This window comes from Dicentrarchus labrax, unplaced genomic scaffold, assembly GCF_905237075.1.
Source record: "Dicentrarchus labrax unplaced genomic scaffold, dlabrax2021, whole genome shotgun sequence".
Taxonomy (NCBI): domain Eukaryota; kingdom Metazoa; phylum Chordata; class Actinopteri; family Moronidae; genus Dicentrarchus; species Dicentrarchus labrax.
In genome coordinates, this window is record NW_026136702.1 from 27747695 (window position 1) to 27767842 (window position 20148).

Below are 20148 nucleotides of genomic sequence, written 5' to 3' on the forward strand. Positions count from 1 at the left end.
TAAATACAGTTTATATAATATAAATATATAATATAAATACAATATATATAATATAAATACAGTAAATATAATATATAAATATAATATATATAATATAAATACAGTTTATATAATATAAATATATAATATAAATAAAGTATATATAATATATAAATACAATATATATAATATATAAATACAGTTTATATAATATAAATATATAATATAAATAAAGTATATATAATATATAAATACAATATATATAATATAAATACATAATATAAATACAGTTTATATATAAATACAGTTTATATAATATAATATATAATATAAATACAGTTTATATAATATAAATACACAATATAAATACAATATATATAATATAAATACAGTAAATATAATATATAAATACAATATATATAATATAAATACAGTATATATAATATATAAATACAATATATATAATATAAATACAATATATATAATATATAAATACAGTTTATATAATATAAATACATAATATAAATACAGTTTATATAATATAAATACAGTTTATATAATATAAATATATAATATAAATACAGTTTATATAATATAAATATATAATATAAATACAGTTTATATAATATAAATATATAATATAAATACAGTTCATTATCATCAATAAGTGAATAAATGTCGGCTCCACAATCACAGCGAGCTGCATGAGCTACTTACAAACCATAAGCTTTTATTCTGAAGGTCATGACCGGAAACGCGTCACCGCCGCTTTCTTGCCTTCTGTCTCAAAGTTTGTTTGTGCGCGTGACTCCTGTTGAGTGTGAGACAGCCAATCACAGCTCTCCTCTATGTGTGTGTGTGGGGTTGCCCCGGGTTACCGGCTGATTGACAGACTGACTTTGGCGCCACCTGGTGGTGAAGAGACACTTTTACATACGGTTATAATTATATATAAATAGAATAATACAATTTACAATTACAGGTGTATTAATATGAATATATTTATTTATATAATCACGCGGTCTTATGTCTTAATTGTTTTCAGACTTTCATAATAATTTATTATTTACCTCCTTTTATACTTTTAGAGATTTTAAAACGATTGAAAACATAAATTGGAAAAAACTTAATTAAATAGATTTATTTAGATTTTAAATTTACTCTAATTGTTCATCAATCAGTTTCTTTGTTGTACATTTTTATATATTAATTTAAGTATATGAAGTATACAATTTACATTTTTAAATAAATGTTTGTTATATATGTTTGGGAAACTATGATTGGTTATTAATATTAACAGATTCTAATTTATCCAGCAATGAACAATATGAAATCAATTAAAAACATTATCTTAACTAAATTGTACATAAATAAAATGAAAGTTTCTAAGAATCTTAAATTACATTTAAACAGATATGAACAAATATTTTCACTTTCACATTTAAAAACTAATAGAACAAGAAAATGAACCATAACTATAACTTATTTAATATTTAATATTTCTGCTTTATGAAGCTATCCTGTTATGTTTGTTTATATTTATATTTATGTACTTCTTTGTTTATTTGTTTGTGTTGCTGTGAAGTTCTGTAATCAGTATTTTATACTGAAAAACTGGATTTATTTTATACTGAAAAACTGGATTTATTTTATACTGAAAAACTGGATTTATTTTATACTGAAAAACTGGATTTATTTTATACTGAAAAACTGGATTTATTTTATATGAAAAACTGGATTTATTTTATACTGAAAAACTGGATTTATTTTATAATGAAAAACTGGATTTATTTTATACTGAAAACTGGATTTATTTCTCTGAACTGTTTTTTATAATGAACTGATTTTATACTGAAAACTGATTTATTTTATACTGAAAAACTGGATTTATTTTATACTGAAAAACTGGATTTATTTTATACTGAAAAACTGGATTTATAAATAAAGATTGAATTGTCCAGAAATATCTTTTCAATAAAGTTTTTTTAAATCGTACGTTAAGTTGCGGCGTTGCTGACCTTTGACCTTCCGAGTGGATTCCCACTAACTAACTACTCTTGTGTAATTAGATAAAGTGAATTAAAGTTAGTTTGAGTTTATTTATAGCAGATAAGTTTAACTGCTCATAAACTTTATAAGTAATAAACAGTAACGTCGCTGTTGGAGAGCTAACTGTAGCTAGCTGTTAGCATCGCGGTCAGTTGATCACCTGAGGCTGTGGTAGTCTACAGGTGTGTCTACAGGTAGTCTACAGGTGTGTCTACAGGTAGTCTACAGGTGTGTCTACAGGTAGTCTACAGGTGTGTCTACAGGTAGTCTACAGGTAGTCTACAGGTGTGTCTACAGGTGTGTCCGGACGGCAGTAAAGGTAAACTATGTTCTTTCCCTGAACCAGTAAATAAAGTCCCGGTCACAATGTGAAGCTAACATTAATAACATTTATAGTGAGGAGAGAATCGCGGTTAAAATGTGGAGCATTAAAGGTTTCATGGCTTATCGGCAACTTGAAAACACTTTATGGATCAGAGTTTAACACCAGTTAATCTTTAGGATTATCTGTAAAATTCGGCTGACATTTGAACCATAAAACAGAAGTTATTGATCACTAATAATCAGCTGCACCGGGCCGTTAATGAGACAGCTGCTGCTGTTAGTGTTGTTGTATTATGAGCCGATATGACCGGAAGCCTCCAGGTACACAGTAGTAACGGGACTCATCGTGTCTGTACTGACGGCAATGAAGGCAACAGTGTGTCTCCGTTAAATCAGCCAGAAGATTAATGGAGTTTGGTTCAGCTTTGTGTGTGTGTGTGTGTGTGTGTGTGTGCGTGTGTGTGCGTGTGTGTGTGTGTGTGTGTGCGTGTGTGTGCGTGTGTGTGTGTGTGTGTGTGTGTGTGTGTGTGTGTTCCAGCAGGATGAGCGACAGGAAGCAGATGAATTCATCCAGACCAGAGCAGTTCTACCTGAGGAGCACCTCAGCACTGTCCCTGAATGAGCGGTGAGACAGACAGACAGACAGATTTATGGATCATTAACATTGATTATGTCATATTACACTCTGTAATGTTTCTGGCAGCTGCGAGTGTTTTTAGTTTAAAACTGCGAGATGTGGTAAAAACATAATGTCCTGATATTTTCACTGTTGAATAGTTAATTAAATGTGATTTAGTTAATTAAGTGATTTAATTAATTAAATCACATTTAATTATGGGTTACAAGGTAATTTTGTTGTCTTTTAGTAAAAGGTTGAATGAAATTAAGATATATTTCCCTCTATAAACATAAAAATTGATTAATGAGTCATACAAATATTGACTAATTAGTGTGATGAATTTAGCAGTCAGCAATATATCTAATGTAGTAATAATAATAATAATAATAATAATAATAATAATAAATGATTTTTAATATCAATTAAATATTCATATTCTATATTTAAAATAGTTTGTATTCTCTGTCTCTATATATATCTCCTCTGTACTGCTGTGTCTCCTACAGCGGATCAATAAGGAATATTTGATCCTAAATCTGGAAAAACAAGATAAAAACATTTGCATCATGTGATCAGATTGAATAATAATCTCGTTATGTAAGAGTTGTATTGTCTCTCTGTAGCTTCTCTCAGGTGCTGGTAGACCCTCTGACCTGCTCCAGGACGGTGACCTTTGACCCCGTCCTGCTGCAGCAGAGGAGGAGGATGTGCAATGCTGCGTCCGTGGTCCTGCTGGTGAAGAGAGAGACGTCCTGGCTGCCCGCGCTACAGGTGAGTCTTTATATTGATTTATACATATAATGTACAGATAATATACAGATAATGTACAGATAATGTACAGATGATATACAGATAATGTACAGATAATATATAGATAATATATAGATAATGTACAGATAATATACAGATAATGTATAGATAATGTACAGATAATATACAGATAATGTATAGATAATGTACAGATAATGTACAGATAATATACAGATAATGTACAGATAACATACAGATAATATAATGTACAGATAATGTAAAGATAATGTACAGATAATATACAGATAATGTAAAGATAATGTAAAGATAATATAGATAATGTACAGATAATATAAAGATAATATAATATAAAGATAATATAAAGATAATATACAGATAATGTACAGATAATGTACAGATACTATAATATAAAGATAACATACAGATAATGTACAGATACTATAATATAAAGATAACATATAGATAATGTACGGATGATATACAGATAATATAAAGATAATATAAAGATAATGTACAGATAATATAAAGATAATGTACAGATGATATACAGATAATGTAAAGATAATATAAAGATAATGTACAGATATACAGATAATGTAAAGACAATGTACAGATAATGTACAGATAATATAATATACAGATAATGTACAGATAATGTAAAGATAATATACAGATAATATACAAATAATGTACAGATAATATACAGATAATATAAAGATAATATACAGATAATATAAAGATAATGTACAGATAATATACAAATAATATATAGATAATGTACAGATAATATAAAGATAATATACAGATAATGTACAGAAACTATAATGTTAAGAAAATGTACAGATAATGTGCCGATAATATAAAGATAATGTATAGATAATGTACAGATAATATAAAGATAATATACAGATAATGTACAGATGATATAAAGATAATGTAAAGATAATGTATAGATAATGTACAGATGATATACAGATAATATAAAGATAATGTACAGATAATGTACAGATGATATAAAGATAATATATAGTTAATATGAAGATAATATACGGATAATGTACAGATAATTTACAGATAATATGATATACAGATAATGTAAAGATAATATACAGATAATGTACAGATAATGTACAGATGATATACAGATAATATAAAGATAATGTACAGATAATGTACAGATGATATAAAGATAATATATAGTTAATATGAAGATAATATGCGGATAATGTACAGATAATGTAAAGATAATGTGCAGATAATGTACTACGGATAATATACAGATAATGTACAGATACTATAATATAAAGATAGTATAAAGATAATGTACAGATAATGTACAGTATAATATAAAGATAATATACAGATAATGTACAGATAATGTACAGATAATATAATATAAAGATAATATACAGATAATGTACAGATAATTTACAGATAATATGATATACAGATAATGTAAAGATAATATACAGATAATGTACAGATAATGTACAGATAATGTACAGATAATATACAGACAATATACAGATAATGTACAGATAATGTAAAGATAATGTACAGATAATATACAGATAATGTAAAGATAATATAGATAATGTACAGATAATATAAAGATAATATAATATAAAGATAATATACAGATAATGTACAGATAATGTACAGATACTATAATATAAAGATAACATACAGATAATATACAAATAATGTACAGATAATGTGCAGATAATATAATATAAAGATAATGTATAGATGATATACAGATAATGTACAGATGATATACAGATGATATACAGATGATGTACAGATAATGTACAGATAATGTACAGATAATGTACAGATAATGTAAAGATAATATATAGATAATGTACAGATAATATAATATACAGATAATATACTGATAATGTACAGATAATATAAAGATAATGTACAGATAATGTACAGATACTATAATATAAAGATAAAGATAATATAAAGATAATTTGCAGATAATGTACAGATAATATGATATACAGATAATGTAAAAATAATGTACAGATAATGTGCAGATAATATAATATAAAGATAATGTACAGATAATGTACAGATAATGTACAGATGATATACAGATAATGTACAGATAATGTACAGATAATGTACAGATAATGTAAAGATAATATATAGATAATGTACAGATAATGTACAGATAATGTACAGATAATATAAAGATAATGTACAGATAATATAAAGATAATATAAAGATAATTTACAAATAATGTACAGATTGAGTCAGTGTGTGTTTCATACAGTGTGTGCTAGTTATTGATCATTAAAGGTTCTGTTTAAACTCGTCCTGATCCAGACTGCTGATCCGTCTGTGAGGGCAGGGCAGCGCCGGAGGAGGAGCGTCTGGACTCGACTCGGCTGGCGGCGGGCGACTCAGCGACCCCAAGGCTTCTGGAGCTTCAGGAACAAATACAGATGGAGAGCAGGGTTCACCTCCACCGCCAGTAGTGAGTAATCAGATTACTGCAACCACACGATCAATAAGTTACTGAAGTCTCTACCGTGTCTCTGCACTGGATGAAGTTATTTCACTACCCCGTGTACAGCTGCTGGACTGTGAAGGAAGGACATCTTTATTAATCTCTGAGTAATCAGATTACTGTGAAAGCCAGTATTCACCCTTTAATTCAGTTTTATCTGTACAACACCAGATCATAACAGAAATTATTCTCCTAACGATGAATGTTCACCTCACGTTTCTCATGAGAGTAAATATTGTTCCTTTAATCTGTCTCACTGCGAAATAATCAGCTGTTTCTGTGATTTAATGTCAGTAAACGGATCAAAATGATGCTGAAATAACGACATCATGATGGAGATTCAGACTTTGTCCGTCTATTCGAAGACAACCAACAAACAACTTTTAATATGCTTGTTTTCTGAATGGAGTTTGGTTGATCAGGGCTCAGCTAACTTCCTTCATAGTGAAGTAAAACCGGCAGCTGGAAACAGTAACAGACTCATATTCAGCAATAACTATAAATATATCCATTAAAGTCTGCCACCACAGTGAGGACAGCAGCAGGGAACGATATTGTTACATCACTTTCAGAGTGATTTGATGAACGATTTTGTAGCTGTAGTTAGCCGTAATGAGCCGTAATGAGCCGTAGTTGGCCGTAGTTGGCCGTAATTGGCCGTAGTGGGCCGTAGTTGGCCGTAATTGGCCGTAGTGGGCCGTAGTGGGCCGTAGTGGCTGTAGTTGGCTGTAGTTGGCTGTAGTTGGCCGTAGTTGGCCGTAGTGAGCCGTAGTGAGCCGTAGTGAGCCGTAGTGAGCTGTGTGTGTGTGTGTGTGTGTGTGTGTGTGTGTGTGTGTTCCTGTCCAGGACGAGGGAACCTGCTCAGTCTGCGTCAGCGGGGCGTCCTAATGAAGAGGAACATCCAGAAAGTGACAGCAGGTCAGTTAATCAATGAACTGCCTCCATTATTATTATCAACCTTCTGTACATTTATTTATTCTGGCTAATAATATGGAACAAAAACCTCACTGTCAAATCTATCACTATGTCTGAATATTGTCATGTACACGTGTTCAGGGCGGGACTGTTATCAAGCATTTGAAGTGTGGAGCCGATCGGACAATGTACACTCAAGTTATAGCGAATTCGTGTTTTGTGGTGGTCCTTCAAAATTTCCCGCCACCCCACAGACACGCCCCCTCACCACAGTCAACACATATCATCAACAATGTGTTTTGCATTTTATAAGTAAATTTCAGCTGGATCTGATCATCCTGCGAGGAGTAGAACATGAAAGTATAAAACGTGATACTTCCTGTTGCCAGTATGTGGCGCTATCACTATGTCTGAATATTGTCATGTAGACGTGTTCAGGGTGGGACTGTTATCAAACATGTGAAGTTTCATTGAGATTGGATCATGTACGCTGAAGTTATGAGGACGTGTTCAGGGTGGGACTGTACACTGAAGATATGAGTACTATCTGTTTGATGGCCAATCGGTGGAATTCGACACGTCGTCACGGGCACACTGTTAAACATACAGTCAGAAATAGCACAACTTTTAATAACCAATGTGTGTAGATTGAAGTGATCGAATTTGAAGTCAATCTGATAAAATCTGTAGGAGGAGTTAGTTAAAACAGAAGCCCTTAAAGGCCGGAAATAGCATCACAGTTTGACATTCGATTCAACCTGGCCAACTTTGAGGGAACGCCACGGACACGCCCTTCAACGTACATGCACAAATAGCACAACTTTTAATCAGCACCATTTTTTGACTGTACTCACGAAGCAGATACGATAAATTCCCTAGGAGGAGTTTGTTCAAATACAACGCGAAAAGTTCGCCGAAAGTGAAACTTTAAATCAAAATGGCTGACTTCCTGTGGGGTTTCGGGTATGGGTCCAAGAGGCTTTTTTGTACGTCCCGGCATGTTACACGTGCCTACTGAGTTAAGTACATATCGGTGAAACGTCGCGCCGGGGCTGCCTTTTTTTTTATCCTGTGGGGGGCGCTACACACACGACAAACACGATTTTTGGTATGTGAGCTTCAGGCACTACTCTACACGTGCCCTGTGAATTTCATATTCATAACTATTACGGTCTCCGCACAGTGATTTACCCTGCCACCAGAGCGCCACCCAGTGGCCTGATTTTTTTTCCTATTTAGGTGAGCCTCAGGGAGCCATGGGCAAGCATCCTACCAAGTTTCGTTTTAATCACACGTGCCGTTGCAGAGGTATAATCTTCTTCATTTTAAAGAGCGCCACCTTGTGGTGATGGTCTGAAATTGTGCACGGTGTCTAAGGAGGACATGAGGAACTATGGACCCAAGTCTGGTGTCAATCGGACATACCAATGTTGAGAAATGGTCCTCTTCCTTTTTTGACGAAAAATCTACAGGAAGTCTTAATTTTATAGCGCACTCATTTTTTGAAATTTCAAAAAGGTTCAAATTTTTTGCCATGGCGGTCCCCAGGTGCTAGGTGAAAAATTTTGTGCGAATTGGACAAAGCGTGTAGGAGGAACACGAAAACGTACTTTAAGGACATTTTGCGCTCTAACGAAAAAAAATTATAGGCGAAAGTGGGCGGGGCCTATACGGAGAGATTCAGCTCCATTCACCGAATGCGTCGATATAGGTTTTTTGAATGTGCGACAAAATATGCAAAAGTTATTAAGTAACCAAAAAGTGAAAATACTTACCTAAATAGTAGCGCCACCTAGTGGCCGACCCGAAAAAGACGCATTGAATATCAAATTTTTCACCAGGCCTGACAACTTTGCCAAATAAAATTGAGTTTTCGTATATATTGAGGGGGGAAAATGCAGTCGAAAGGGGCTAAAAATAATAATAAGAAACGAAGCAAAAACAATAGGGACCTCCAGCAGTCGCTTGCGAGGTCCCTAATAATAGGTTTTCTAATTAGTGCAAACACAAACGCTGCTTTACTTTTACATAAAAATATCCACATTATTAATCAGATACTGAAATCCTGGAGTTACATTTATCAGTTAAAAATATACTGAAGAATAAGTCCCATTACATCATTTCTAACTTACAAACTACTTTATCTGCTCACCTTGTTTCCTTTCAGAAGATCATCAATAGTTAATCAATCGGGCACCATAAACTATTACACTTGTGTATTGAACATCACCCTGTCTTATATTAATTTATTTAAAAAGAACCAGAGACATCGGCTCTCACTGTTCACTTAAAGAACCGACTCGTTCAGTACACAATCATCCAGCTGTTTGTTCGTCTCAGGTTAAAGTTGCTGTGTTGATAAAAGGCGATAAGTGGTGTGCTGTCATTGTGGGTGAGATCCTTGATACCAAGTTATGTATTCTGACAAACAGTGTTGGTTTTAACTGACAATAAAATATGTAACATACAGAGCTAATATTAGCTAACATTATCCAGCTGAAAGCACAATATGAAAATATATTCCACAAGCTTTAAAGTGTTAGCTCTGACTTTGTACCAACGTAATTCAATTACCTTGAAAAGTATGGAGTTGAGAACGCAACCGTACTCGTCCCTCCGCTATGTGTTCCTCTTCTGTGGTTTAATGGCGGCAGCCAATCAGCTCACACTCACACAAACATTGTCTCAGCTTTTATTTTGAAGGTCTTCGGGAGATTCAGTGAATATGTGAGCTCTGTCTGTCCGTATGTCCGTCTGTCAGGTTGTTTACGTCTCGGTTTCTCCTGCAGGACAAACACAACTCAGTCTGCACCTGCAGAGGGGCGGGGCCACTGCCTCCAGGGGGCGGGGCCAGAGCAAAGACAACGTACCAACCAGGAAGCAGCTGGACGCACAGCTGGATGAGTACATGTCCATGTCCAAGAGCAGGTTGGACAAACAGCTGGACGACTACATGTCCATGTCCAAGAGCCGCCTGGACGCTCAGCTGGATGAGTACATGTCGATGGCCGGACAGACAGACCTGGACTGGGTCTGAGAGAGACCGGCTCCCAGTCAGTGACTGAAGCTTAGGTTGACAGTTATTGACAGTTACTGACTGTTTTTGACAGTTATTGACAGTTACTGACAGTTATTGACAGTTACTGACTGTTACTGACAGTTACTGACAGTTACTGACAGTTACTGACAGTTACTGACTGTTACTGACTGTTACTGACAGTTATTGACAGTTATTGACAGTTACTGACAGTTACTGACAGTTACTGACAGTTATTGACAGTTACTGACAGTTACTGACTGTTACTGACTGTTACTGACAGTTACTGACAGTTACTGACAGTTACTGACAGTTATTGACTGTTACTGACAGTTATTGACAGTTATTGACAGTTACTGACAGTTACTGACAGTTACTGACTGTTACTGACTGTTACTGACAGTTACTGACAGTTACTGACAGTTACTGACAGTTATTGACAGTTACTGACAGTTACTGACAGTTACTGACAGTTATTGACAGTTATTGACAGTTACTGACTGTTACTGACTGTTATTGACAGTTACTGACAGTTACTGACAGTTATTGACAGTTACTGACAGTTACTGACAGTTATTGACAGTTACTGACAGTTACTGACAGTTACTGACTGTTACTGACAGTTACTGACAGTTACTGACAGTTACTGACTGTTACTGACAGTTATTGACAGTTACTGACAGTTACTGACAGTTACTGACAGTTATTGACAGTTATTGACAGTTACTGACAGTTACTGACAGTTACTGACTGTTACTGACAGTTATTGACAGTTACTGACAGTTACTGACAGTTACTGACAGTTACTGACAGTTACTGACTGTTACTGACAGTTACTGACAGTTACTGACAGTTACTGACTGTTACTGACAGTTATTGACAGTTACTGACAGTTACTGACAGTTACTGACAGTTATTGACAGTTATTGACAGTTACTGACAGTTACTGACAGTTACTGACTGTTACTGACTGTTATTAACAGTTACTGACTGTTATTGACTGTTATTGACTGTTACTGACTGTTACTGACTGTTATTAACAGTTACTGACTGTTACTGACTGTTACTGACAGTTTTTGGGGCTGATGGATGGGGGGATTGGTCTCTCAGGTAGAGACACTGACTGTTTAGTTTTGTCTCTCAGGTGAGTTTCAGGTGTTGAAGCAGGAAGTGTTTGTTTGGTTTGTTCACCTGTTTTTGCTGTGACGGGTCCGTGTGTACTTCACTGACCTCTCTGTGTGTTGGAACTTCTTTATATCGGTCTGTTACTGAGGCTCCACTTTTGTTCCCAACATTTAAATATATTTTAATAAAAGATGTGACCTGCTACTACTGACCTCGTTTGTGTTTGTAAACAGTGACGATGTATGTTGTGGGCGGAGCCTAACTGCTCTCTAACAGAGACAGTTGTGCAGTGGCTAGCGGTGTCAAGCTGACGTTAGTTATTCAGGGTTGCAGCTTGCTCATTAACGCTAGTGTTAGTTGGCTAACGTTAGCTTCCCGTGATCCATGGTGGTAACCAGCTAACGATCTTTCTAACATTATCCAGCATAATGGGACAATATTCAGGCTTTAAGCTTAAGTGTAAGACAAACTACGGTGGTTCTTTCCAGATCCAGAGTTTGTCCGTTCTGGGCTCCTGTGGAAACATGGCGGTTCAAAATGGCGGTTCAAAATGGCGGACTCCGCCAGAAGAGGACCCCTCCCTCTGTAGATAAAAACGTCTCATTCTCACTAACACACAATGATTGTTATTTCCAGCTGATTAAACACGAATGAAAACATTGTAATACATTATTACACATTTAACGCATTAAGGATCTTTTATGATCAGTTAATTTAATAAACTTAAGATTCATGTTGTATCAATATTCTTTATTTGGATCCACAATGTTGTCTTCACACTACAAAACCAAACATAAATAATACTCAGCAGTAACCTCTAGTTCATACGTTTCTTACAACAAGTTTCTATTTTCATTAAATAATAAAATACATTTAAATGTAATTTAATTTAATTTTAATGTTCAATTGTGACATTTCATCTTATAAAATGATTGAATTATGAATAAAACACAGACTTAATGTTTGTTTTACTGATGACATAAAGCTGTATTAGATTATTGATTATCATTTTACTGTTGGCTCCCGTCAGCTGTCAATCACAGCAAGTTGTTCACTGATTCTTCTGTCCCACCTGAAGGGGGCGCTACAGTCACTTCCTGTTTCACTGCAGCACACAGACAGGAAGTCAGAGGTCAGCATGTGTCTTTTAATCCGACCAATCGGGCGCTCTCCTCCCACAGCCTCCTCGCCACCTCGTCGTCCTGTCCCTCTGGAGCCGCTTCCTTCTCTGCACAGTCGCTGAAAACAAACCCAAATAAACTCACATTGGTGGTTTATAAGGACGTCTGTTAATTCTCTGGAGCTCAACTCTCAGCATCCAGTCAGCAGACCGGAGGACATTATACAACTCTAATAAACTGGATACTTACTGTTCTGTTAGCGACTCAGCTGAACATTTTAATGAACAATTAGAGCAGGAAGGTCCAGTTCAGAGACCGCTAACTGCAGCTAACTGACGCTAGCTCAAAGCTCCTGAACTACAGACCAACACTGCCCGGTGCTCTGAGCTCCCGGTCTCACCAGAGTCACCTGATAGGACAGCTAAGTTAGCAGCAATGCTAACGCAGCTAAGAAAGAAGGCTTTTAGGGAGGGGTGGGCCCCCCCCACTACTCTACCTGAAGTACCGTCCGGACCGTCCCTCCAGGCCCGGCGTCACGGCGCAGTACACGGTGGTCTGACTGCCCTGGCTGGGGGTCTTCATGAACAGCAGGGAGGGGAGGCTCAGCAGCGCCCTCAGGAATGGGAACCAGCCCTCAACGTGCCGACCCAGTTCGGTCCGGATCACACCCGGGTGGAGACAGAACGACGACACGCCGGAGCCTGGAAGAGACACCGAGGTCAGTTTGAGGAGGTCGAAACAACCGGTTTACTGCTGCGCTGCTAACTGGCTAACAGCAGCAGGTACAGTCCAAGTGTCAACCTATCGTAACGTCACCCAACGGTTTGTATCAGTTACTAATGAACATCAGTTACTAATGAACATCAGTTACTGAATGAACATCGGTTACTGAATGAACATCGGTTACTAATGAACATCGGTTACTAATGAACATCGGTTACTGAATGAACATCGGTTACTGAATGAACATCAGTTACTGAATGAACATCGGTTACTGAATGAACATCGGTTACTGAATGAACATCGGTTACTAATGAACATCGGTTACTAATGAACATCGGTTACTGAATGAACATCGGTTACTGAATGAACATCGGTTACTGAATGAACATCGGTTACTAATGAACATCGGTTACTGAATGAACATCGGTTACTAATGAACATCGGTTACTGAATGAACATCGGTTACTAATGAACATCGGTTACTGAATGAACATCGGTTACTGAATGAACATCGGTTACTGAATGAACATCGGTTACTAATGAACATCGGTTACTGAATGAACATCGGTTACTAATGAACATCGGTTACTAATGAACATCAGTTACTGAATGAACATCGGTTACTAATGAACATCGGTTACTGAATGAACATCGGTTACTAATGAACATCGGTTACTGAATGAACATCGGTTACTAATGAACATCGGTTACTAATGAACATCGGTTACTAATGAACATCGGTTACTGAATGAACATCGGTTACTAATGAACATCGGTTACTGAATGAACATCGGTTACTAATGAACATCGGTTACTAATGAACATCGGTTACTGAATGAACATCGGTTACTAATGAACATCGGTTACTGAATGAACATCGGTTACTAATGAACATCGGTTACTGAATGAACATCGGTTACTGAATGAACATCGGTTACTGAATGAACATCGGTTACTAATGAACATCAGTTACTCGAATAATTCGAATTCGGGGTATATTTGGGAAATGTTTGCGAATTGTTTTTCTCTTAAAGTTTTGAATTTAGGGCATGAGGTTAGAAAGTGCAGCTCTGTCTCTACCTGTCCTCTGTCACACTGGGAGCAGAGTCTCTCCTCTTCTGGTAGCCAGTTCTGTCTGTGGCGACCCGTTTCTATGGCCAGGCTGTGTTCACTCAGTCTGTACATTGTCAACATTGTTCTTAGTTTAGGACATTTTATTGTGCTGAGGGAATTTGCCAGTGTGAATTCTCTTTTTAAGGTCAGATAACATTGTAATTTACTTTGTGTTTTGGTCGTTTCTTTCCAGTATTCAATATATTTTCTTTTTGCTTGTTGATAATTTGGTTTGGTCTGATTGAGTTGGTGTTGCTGTCCTGAGGCTGTTGGGGACATGTTACTGCAGAGAGCCTCAGGACCAGCTGGCTGAGGGGACTCTTCTCTGGTTTCAGCTCCTGGTATGTTAGGGCTTTGTGATGGTATGTCTGGGGGTTAACTGATTTTAAGTGATTGTAAAATTGAATTGATCTTTTCTGTATTTTTAGTAGGAGGGGGTATTGACCGAGCTCTGCTCTGCACAGATTATTTGGTGTTTTTCTCTGCACCTGCAGGATGCTCTTACAGAACTCGCTGTGGAAAGATTCTATGATTGTTTTGTCCCATTTGTCAAATTCATTATTTAGTTTTGGTCCCCAAATTTCGCTGCCATACAGAGTTATTGGTTCTAGTACAAATTGGAAAATTTTAAGCCAGATTTGGATTGGAATATAGATTTTAATGTTTCTCTTTATTGCATAGAAAGCTCTCCTTGCTTTGTCCCTCAGATCTTTCACAGCCATGTTGAGGTTTCCTGTGTATGTAATGTTGAGGCCAAGGTAAGTGTAGTTTTTTGTATGTTGTAATTTAGTGGTGTCTAAATAGAAATTGTGTGTAACCTGATTTCTGTATTGTTTCTGAAAGATCATTATCTTAGTCTTTGCTGTGTTTACTGTCAGGGCCCATGAAAAATTTAATTGATTTTGTCCACAGCAGAATTTAAACCAGAATTATTATGGGGAATGTTTCAGTTAGAAATAAATGAGTTAAATCATGTATGTTTTGATTTTCCAGTGCCTTTTGGTACGCCCCCATACTGTCAGGGGTCCATCTGTATGAGTATGTGCTGTTAAACAGTTCATAGGCACTAGGGGCTCCAGAGTTAGACTGGGCCCTTTTCAGATAGATTGTGATTTTGCTGTGGTCAGAGAGGGGTGTGAGGGGGTTGACTTTTAAAGCTCTGAGAGACATTGGATCTAGATCTGTAATGAAATAATCTACCGTACTACTGCCAAGAGCTGAGCTGTAAGTGTAGCGACCCAGAGAGTCCTCTCGTAGCCTGCCGTTGACTATGTACAGACCCAGTGTACGGCAGAGCTGTAAAAGCTGCATACCGCTTGTATTAGTAAGCTTGTCAAAGCTCTTTCTAGTGGGACATTCAGGGAGGGGGAAGCAGGTGCTTCCAGGTAAGTGTTTGTCTCCCTGGGTGTTCATAGTGTCAGCTCTTTCCCCTGTTCGAGCGTTCAAGTCCCCACAGAGTAATACATTTCCCATGGTTTTATAATGGTTAATTTCCTCCTCAAGAATAGAGTAAATATCTGGGTTGTAGTAGGGGGATTCTGATGGAGGTATATAGATGGCACACATGTAGACATGTTGCTCAGCACAAATAATCTTTTTGTTAATTTTCAACCATATATAAGATTCTTCTTTTTTAATAACTGTGATGGACTGGCTCAGTTCTGATTTACACCATATAATCATGCCTCCTGAATCTCTGCCTTGGGTTATTGTGGGATGTTTTGTTGATGGTATAATAATCTCAGTGTAGCCGTGAGGACAACCAGTGGAAACATCTTCTCTGCACCATGTCTCCTGTAAAACTATGTCAGAGTCTTTTAACTCTCTATTAAAATCTGAATTTCTGCTCTTTAAACCAAAAGCTGATGATCTCAGACCTTGAATGTTCCAACATGTTATTGTAAACGATTTCATCTCCAAGTGTGATCCGTTCATAAATTAGACAAACACCTTAAAGGAAAAATAATAATAATTAAAGCTGCAAGCAGCGTTGGGCGGGACCTCGCACTCCACGCAACTTGGGGCGTGCTGCAGCCACGTCACGTGCCATTGTTACATGTGCGGACCAAAACATGAAGTTTCACGTAAATCAGCTCAAAATTGCCACACAGCGCTTACTTCCTGTTGACAGTAGGTGGCACTATTACTGTGTCATGTAGACAAGTTCAGGGCGGGACTGTTGTAACACACGTGAAGTTTCATTGAGATTGGACCACATACGCTGAAGTTATGAGGACGTGTTCAGGGCAAGACTGTTACAGAATATATGAAGGTTATTGGAGATTGGACACTGCACACTGAAGTTATGAGTGCTCTTTTATGGCGAATCTGCTGAAATCGACAAGTTGTCACTGGCACGCGGTGTGATGTACACATCACAAATAGCTCAACTTTTCAATCAGTTTGTATGACGACAGAATTCAAAGTGGCCAACTTTGACCTCACGCCACAGACACGCCGTTCAACGTACAGTCTCAAATAGCACAACTTTTAATCAGCACCATTTTTTGACTGTACTGACTAATTTGGAAGTAGATCCAATAAATTCCCTGGGAGGAGTTCGTTCAAATACAACACGAAAAATCACAGAAAATGACCCAAAAAATCTAAATGGCTGACTTTGATGCCACGCCACGGACACGCCCTTTAATGTACAAGCACAAATAGCACAACTTTTAATCAGCACCATTTTTTGACTGTACTCACAAATTTTGAAGCAGATCTGATAAATTCCCTAGGAGGAATTTGTTCAAATACAACGCGAAAAGTTCGCCGAAAGTGAAAATGAAAATGGCCGACTTCCTGTGGGGTTTGGGGTATGGGTCCAAGAGGCTGTTTTGTACGTCCCGGCATGTTACACGTGCCTACCGAGTTTCGTACATATCAGTGAAACGTGGCGCCGGGGCTGCTGTTTTTTTATCCTGTAGGGGGCGCTACACACACGACAAACACGATTTTTGGTATGTGAGCTTCAGGCACTACTCTACACGTGCCCTGTGAATTTCATATTCATAACTATTACGGTCTCCACACAGTGATTTACCCTGCCACCAGAGCGCCACCTAGTGGCGGATTGTTGACACATTTTTTAGTGAGCCTCAGGGAGCCATGGGGAAGCATCGTACCAAGTTTCATCTTAATCACACATACCGTTGTAGAGATATAAACTTCTTCATTTTAAAGAGCGCCACCTAGTGGCGATGGCCTGAAATTGTGCACAATGCCTAAGGAAGACATGAGGAACTATGGACCCAAGTTTGGTGTCAATCGGAGATACCAATGTGGAGAAATGGTCCACTTCCTTTTTTGACGAAAAATCCACAGGAAGTGATAATTTTATCACTTTTTTATGATGACGGTCCTCAGATGCTACGTGAAAAAGTTTGTGTGCGAATCGGACAAAGCGCACGGGGGGAACACGGAAAAGTAGTTTAAGGACATTTCGCACTCTAGCGGAGAAGAATTATAGGGTTTTTATGATAGTAGCGCCACCTAGTGGCAAACCCGAAACCGACGCATAGAATATCCCCATTTTCACCAGGCCTGACCACTTTGCCAAATAAAATTGAGTTTTGTAAATGTTCAGGGGGGCAAAAATGCAGTCGAAGGGGGCTAAAAATAATAATAATAGGTAAGAAGAAGAAGAAATCGAGCAAAAACAATAGGGACCTCCAGCGGTCGCTGGCTCGGTCCCTAATAAACTAGATATTAAAAAATAATAATGGTAATAAATGAAAAGGAAAAAAAGTGTAAGAAGACGAAAAGAGTATAGTAAGTAAATTAATAAAATATTAAACTTTGAATCTCTCTCTCTCTCTCTCTCTCTCTCTCTCTCTGAGTGTGAGTGGAAGAGTTGGATGAAATTTAGTGTTGTTCTCTCTTTCTATTTCTTTCTTTCGGTATATTTTCGTTGTGTTGTGTTTGTGAATGTAGTTGTGTTAGTTTAGTGTTGTTTTGGTTGGTGTTTGGTTGTTTGTTGGTTAGTTTAGTGTTTGTTTGTTGTTTGTCAGCCTCGCTCTGAGGCGCCGGTATGGCGTCCAGCAGCGTTTTCTCCAGGCTGACACGGAAGCACGGCATTAAAACCGGAGCCGGCTCTCCGTGCAGGGTGGAGGAGGTAGCACTGGCCGTGGGGGAAATCATCGGGCACGGCTCTGTGAAGTCCGCTGCCCGGATGAACAGTGCGGTGGTTCTGTTCCTGGAGGAGGTGGAACAGGTGAACAGGTTGGTGGAGACGGGCATTACGGTGAATGGGATGTTTGAGCCGGTGATACCGCTGATACAGCCGGCTACAAGGATCACTTTATCAAACGTTCCTCCGTTCATTAGTGATGATTTCTTGATTAAAGAGCTGTCCAGACATGGAAAGGTGGTGTCACCAATAAGAAAAGTGCTGTCGGGCTGTAAGTCTCCCCTCCTGAGACATGTAGTGTCTCACCGCAGACAGCTCTTCATGTTGCTCAACAACAAAAATGAAGAGTTTGATTACCGGTTCAGAGTCCGTGTGGATGATTTTGACTACATTCTCTTTGCAACATCATCCACTGTGAAATGTTTCGGATGTGGCGAAGAGGGACATTTGATTAAGGCCTGTCCGAGCCGCGGTGCGGCGGCCGCCGCGCCCGTGCCGCCTGCTCCTGCGGGGATTCGGGCGGTACCCGCCGCTGCCGCCGGCTGGCCCTTCCGGCGGTGGGGGCGCGGTGGCCGGTGGGGGGCCGGTGCCGCAGGGCAAGAAAAAGAAGCAGGAGCTGCAGAGAAACAGGTGGAAGAGATGCAGAGCCAGGCTGGAGGGAGCACTGAGGTGAGTAGTGAGAGGGAGGAGGTGGGAGGGGAAACGGGTGAGGTGACAGGTAAGGTGGGGGTGACAGGTGGTATTTTAGATAAAGATGCAGGTGAATTGGTCGAGGATGTGGGTGAAACAGGTGTCGGTGGAGAGGCAGGTGAGGTTCCTGGTGAAGTGGGTGAGGCAGGTAAAGTAACAGGTGAACTAGAAGGAGGGAGTGGTAGGTGAACCAGGTAGGTTGTGGTGAGTTGGGTGAGGCAGGTGAGGTTGTAGGTAGGTGAGGTTGTAGGTGAGTTGGGTGAGGCAGGTGAGGTTGTCGGTGAGTTGGGTGAGGTAGGTGAGGTTGTAGGTGAGTTGGGTGAGGCAGGTAAAGAGGTTGTGAGGTTTGAGGTGTTGTAAAAGTTAAGAGAGGAGAGAGAGAGGTGAGGTTGTAGGTGAGTTGGGTGAGACAGGTAAACTAGCAGGTGAGCTGAGTGAGGGGAGCACAGTAGCTGAGGCTGAAGAGATGGAGGCCTGTGAGTCTGGGTGGGGGTCTGCTCCTCTTAAACAGCGCAGTAAGAGGAGAAGCATATTAACCGTGGAGGTGGGTGGTAAAGCCGGACGTCTGGCCGGTAAACCGAGTGCTGCAGAGAACAGAGCAGCTCTATCTGACAGCAGTGACAGTGAAGGGTGTGTGTCTGACAGCAGTGACCTGTCTCACACTCAGCAGGCTGCTGCTCAGGTGTATACTGCCAATGTACTGAAGTCTTTTTTACAACAGACCAAAGGGATGAGGAAGCCAGTGTTAGAGCAGTACTTCCCTGATATGCAGGGTTTCTATAACTCAGCCAGGTATACTGTGAAACACAGAGCAGAGTCAGAGCTGACTGACCAAGAAATATTCAGACTGAAAAAACTGATTATTAAAGTCAGAAAACAACTCAGTTTTTAATGATGGTGAAATGTAGGGATTTTATTCTTATTTATTTCATTGATTGTTTTTAGTCTTGTTCTTAACATCTCCATCATTATGAATGTTTTTAAAGTGGGCAGTCTGAATGTCAATGGTGCCAGAGAAATAAGAAAGAGAG

General features: G+C 38.2%; 3 protein-coding genes across 8 annotated transcripts in view; 1 reads left to right on the forward strand and 2 right to left on the reverse strand.

Annotated features, from left to right (window-relative positions):
* Nucleotides 1-1998: 1998 nt before the first annotated feature.
* LOC127351518 (uncharacterized) lies at nt 1999-10290 on the forward strand. 6 transcript variants are annotated; one of them, XM_051379161.1, is made up of 7 exons: nt 1999-2268; nt 2303-2347; nt 2891-2977; nt 3595-3742; nt 6081-6231; nt 7111-7182; nt 9969-10290. In XM_051379161.1, exons 3-7 carry the CDS (start codon nt 2895-2897, stop codon nt 10214-10216), a joined length of 702 nt encoding a protein of 233 aa, XP_051235121.1. In that variant the 5' UTR covers nt 1999-2268; nt 2303-2347; nt 2891-2894; the 3' UTR covers nt 10217-10290. The 6 variants fall into 6 exon arrangements, with proteins under 6 accessions (XP_051235121.1, XP_051235111.1, XP_051235102.1 ...); XM_051379151.1 differs by having other exon boundaries at nt 1999-2256; nt 2292-2347; XM_051379142.1 differs by having other exon boundaries at nt 1999-2245; nt 2280-2347.
* A 1780-nt stretch (nt 10291-12070) lies between these two features.
* Nucleotides 12071-20148, reverse strand: part of si:dkey-23o4.6 (retinol dehydrogenase 12) — a 12600-nt gene continuing 4522 nt past the window's right edge. Inside the window, exons 6-7 of the mRNA XM_051379099.1 lie at nt 12959-13163; nt 12071-12580 (exon numbers count right to left, since the gene is read on the reverse strand). Coding sequence (XP_051235059.1) covers nt 12475-12580; nt 12959-13163 — 311 coding nt within the window. The 3' untranslated portion in view covers nt 12071-12474. The remainder of the gene's footprint in view (nt 12581-12958; nt 13164-20148) is intronic.
* Nucleotides 13170-16751, reverse strand: LOC127351510 (uncharacterized). Its single transcript, XM_051379112.1, has 2 exons — nt 13862-16751; nt 13170-13456 (listed from the first exon to the last, which is right to left on the reverse strand). Exon 1 carries the CDS (start codon nt 16231-16233, stop codon nt 15217-15219), a length of 1017 nt encoding a protein of 338 aa, XP_051235072.1. The 5' UTR covers nt 16234-16751; the 3' UTR covers nt 13170-13456; nt 13862-15216.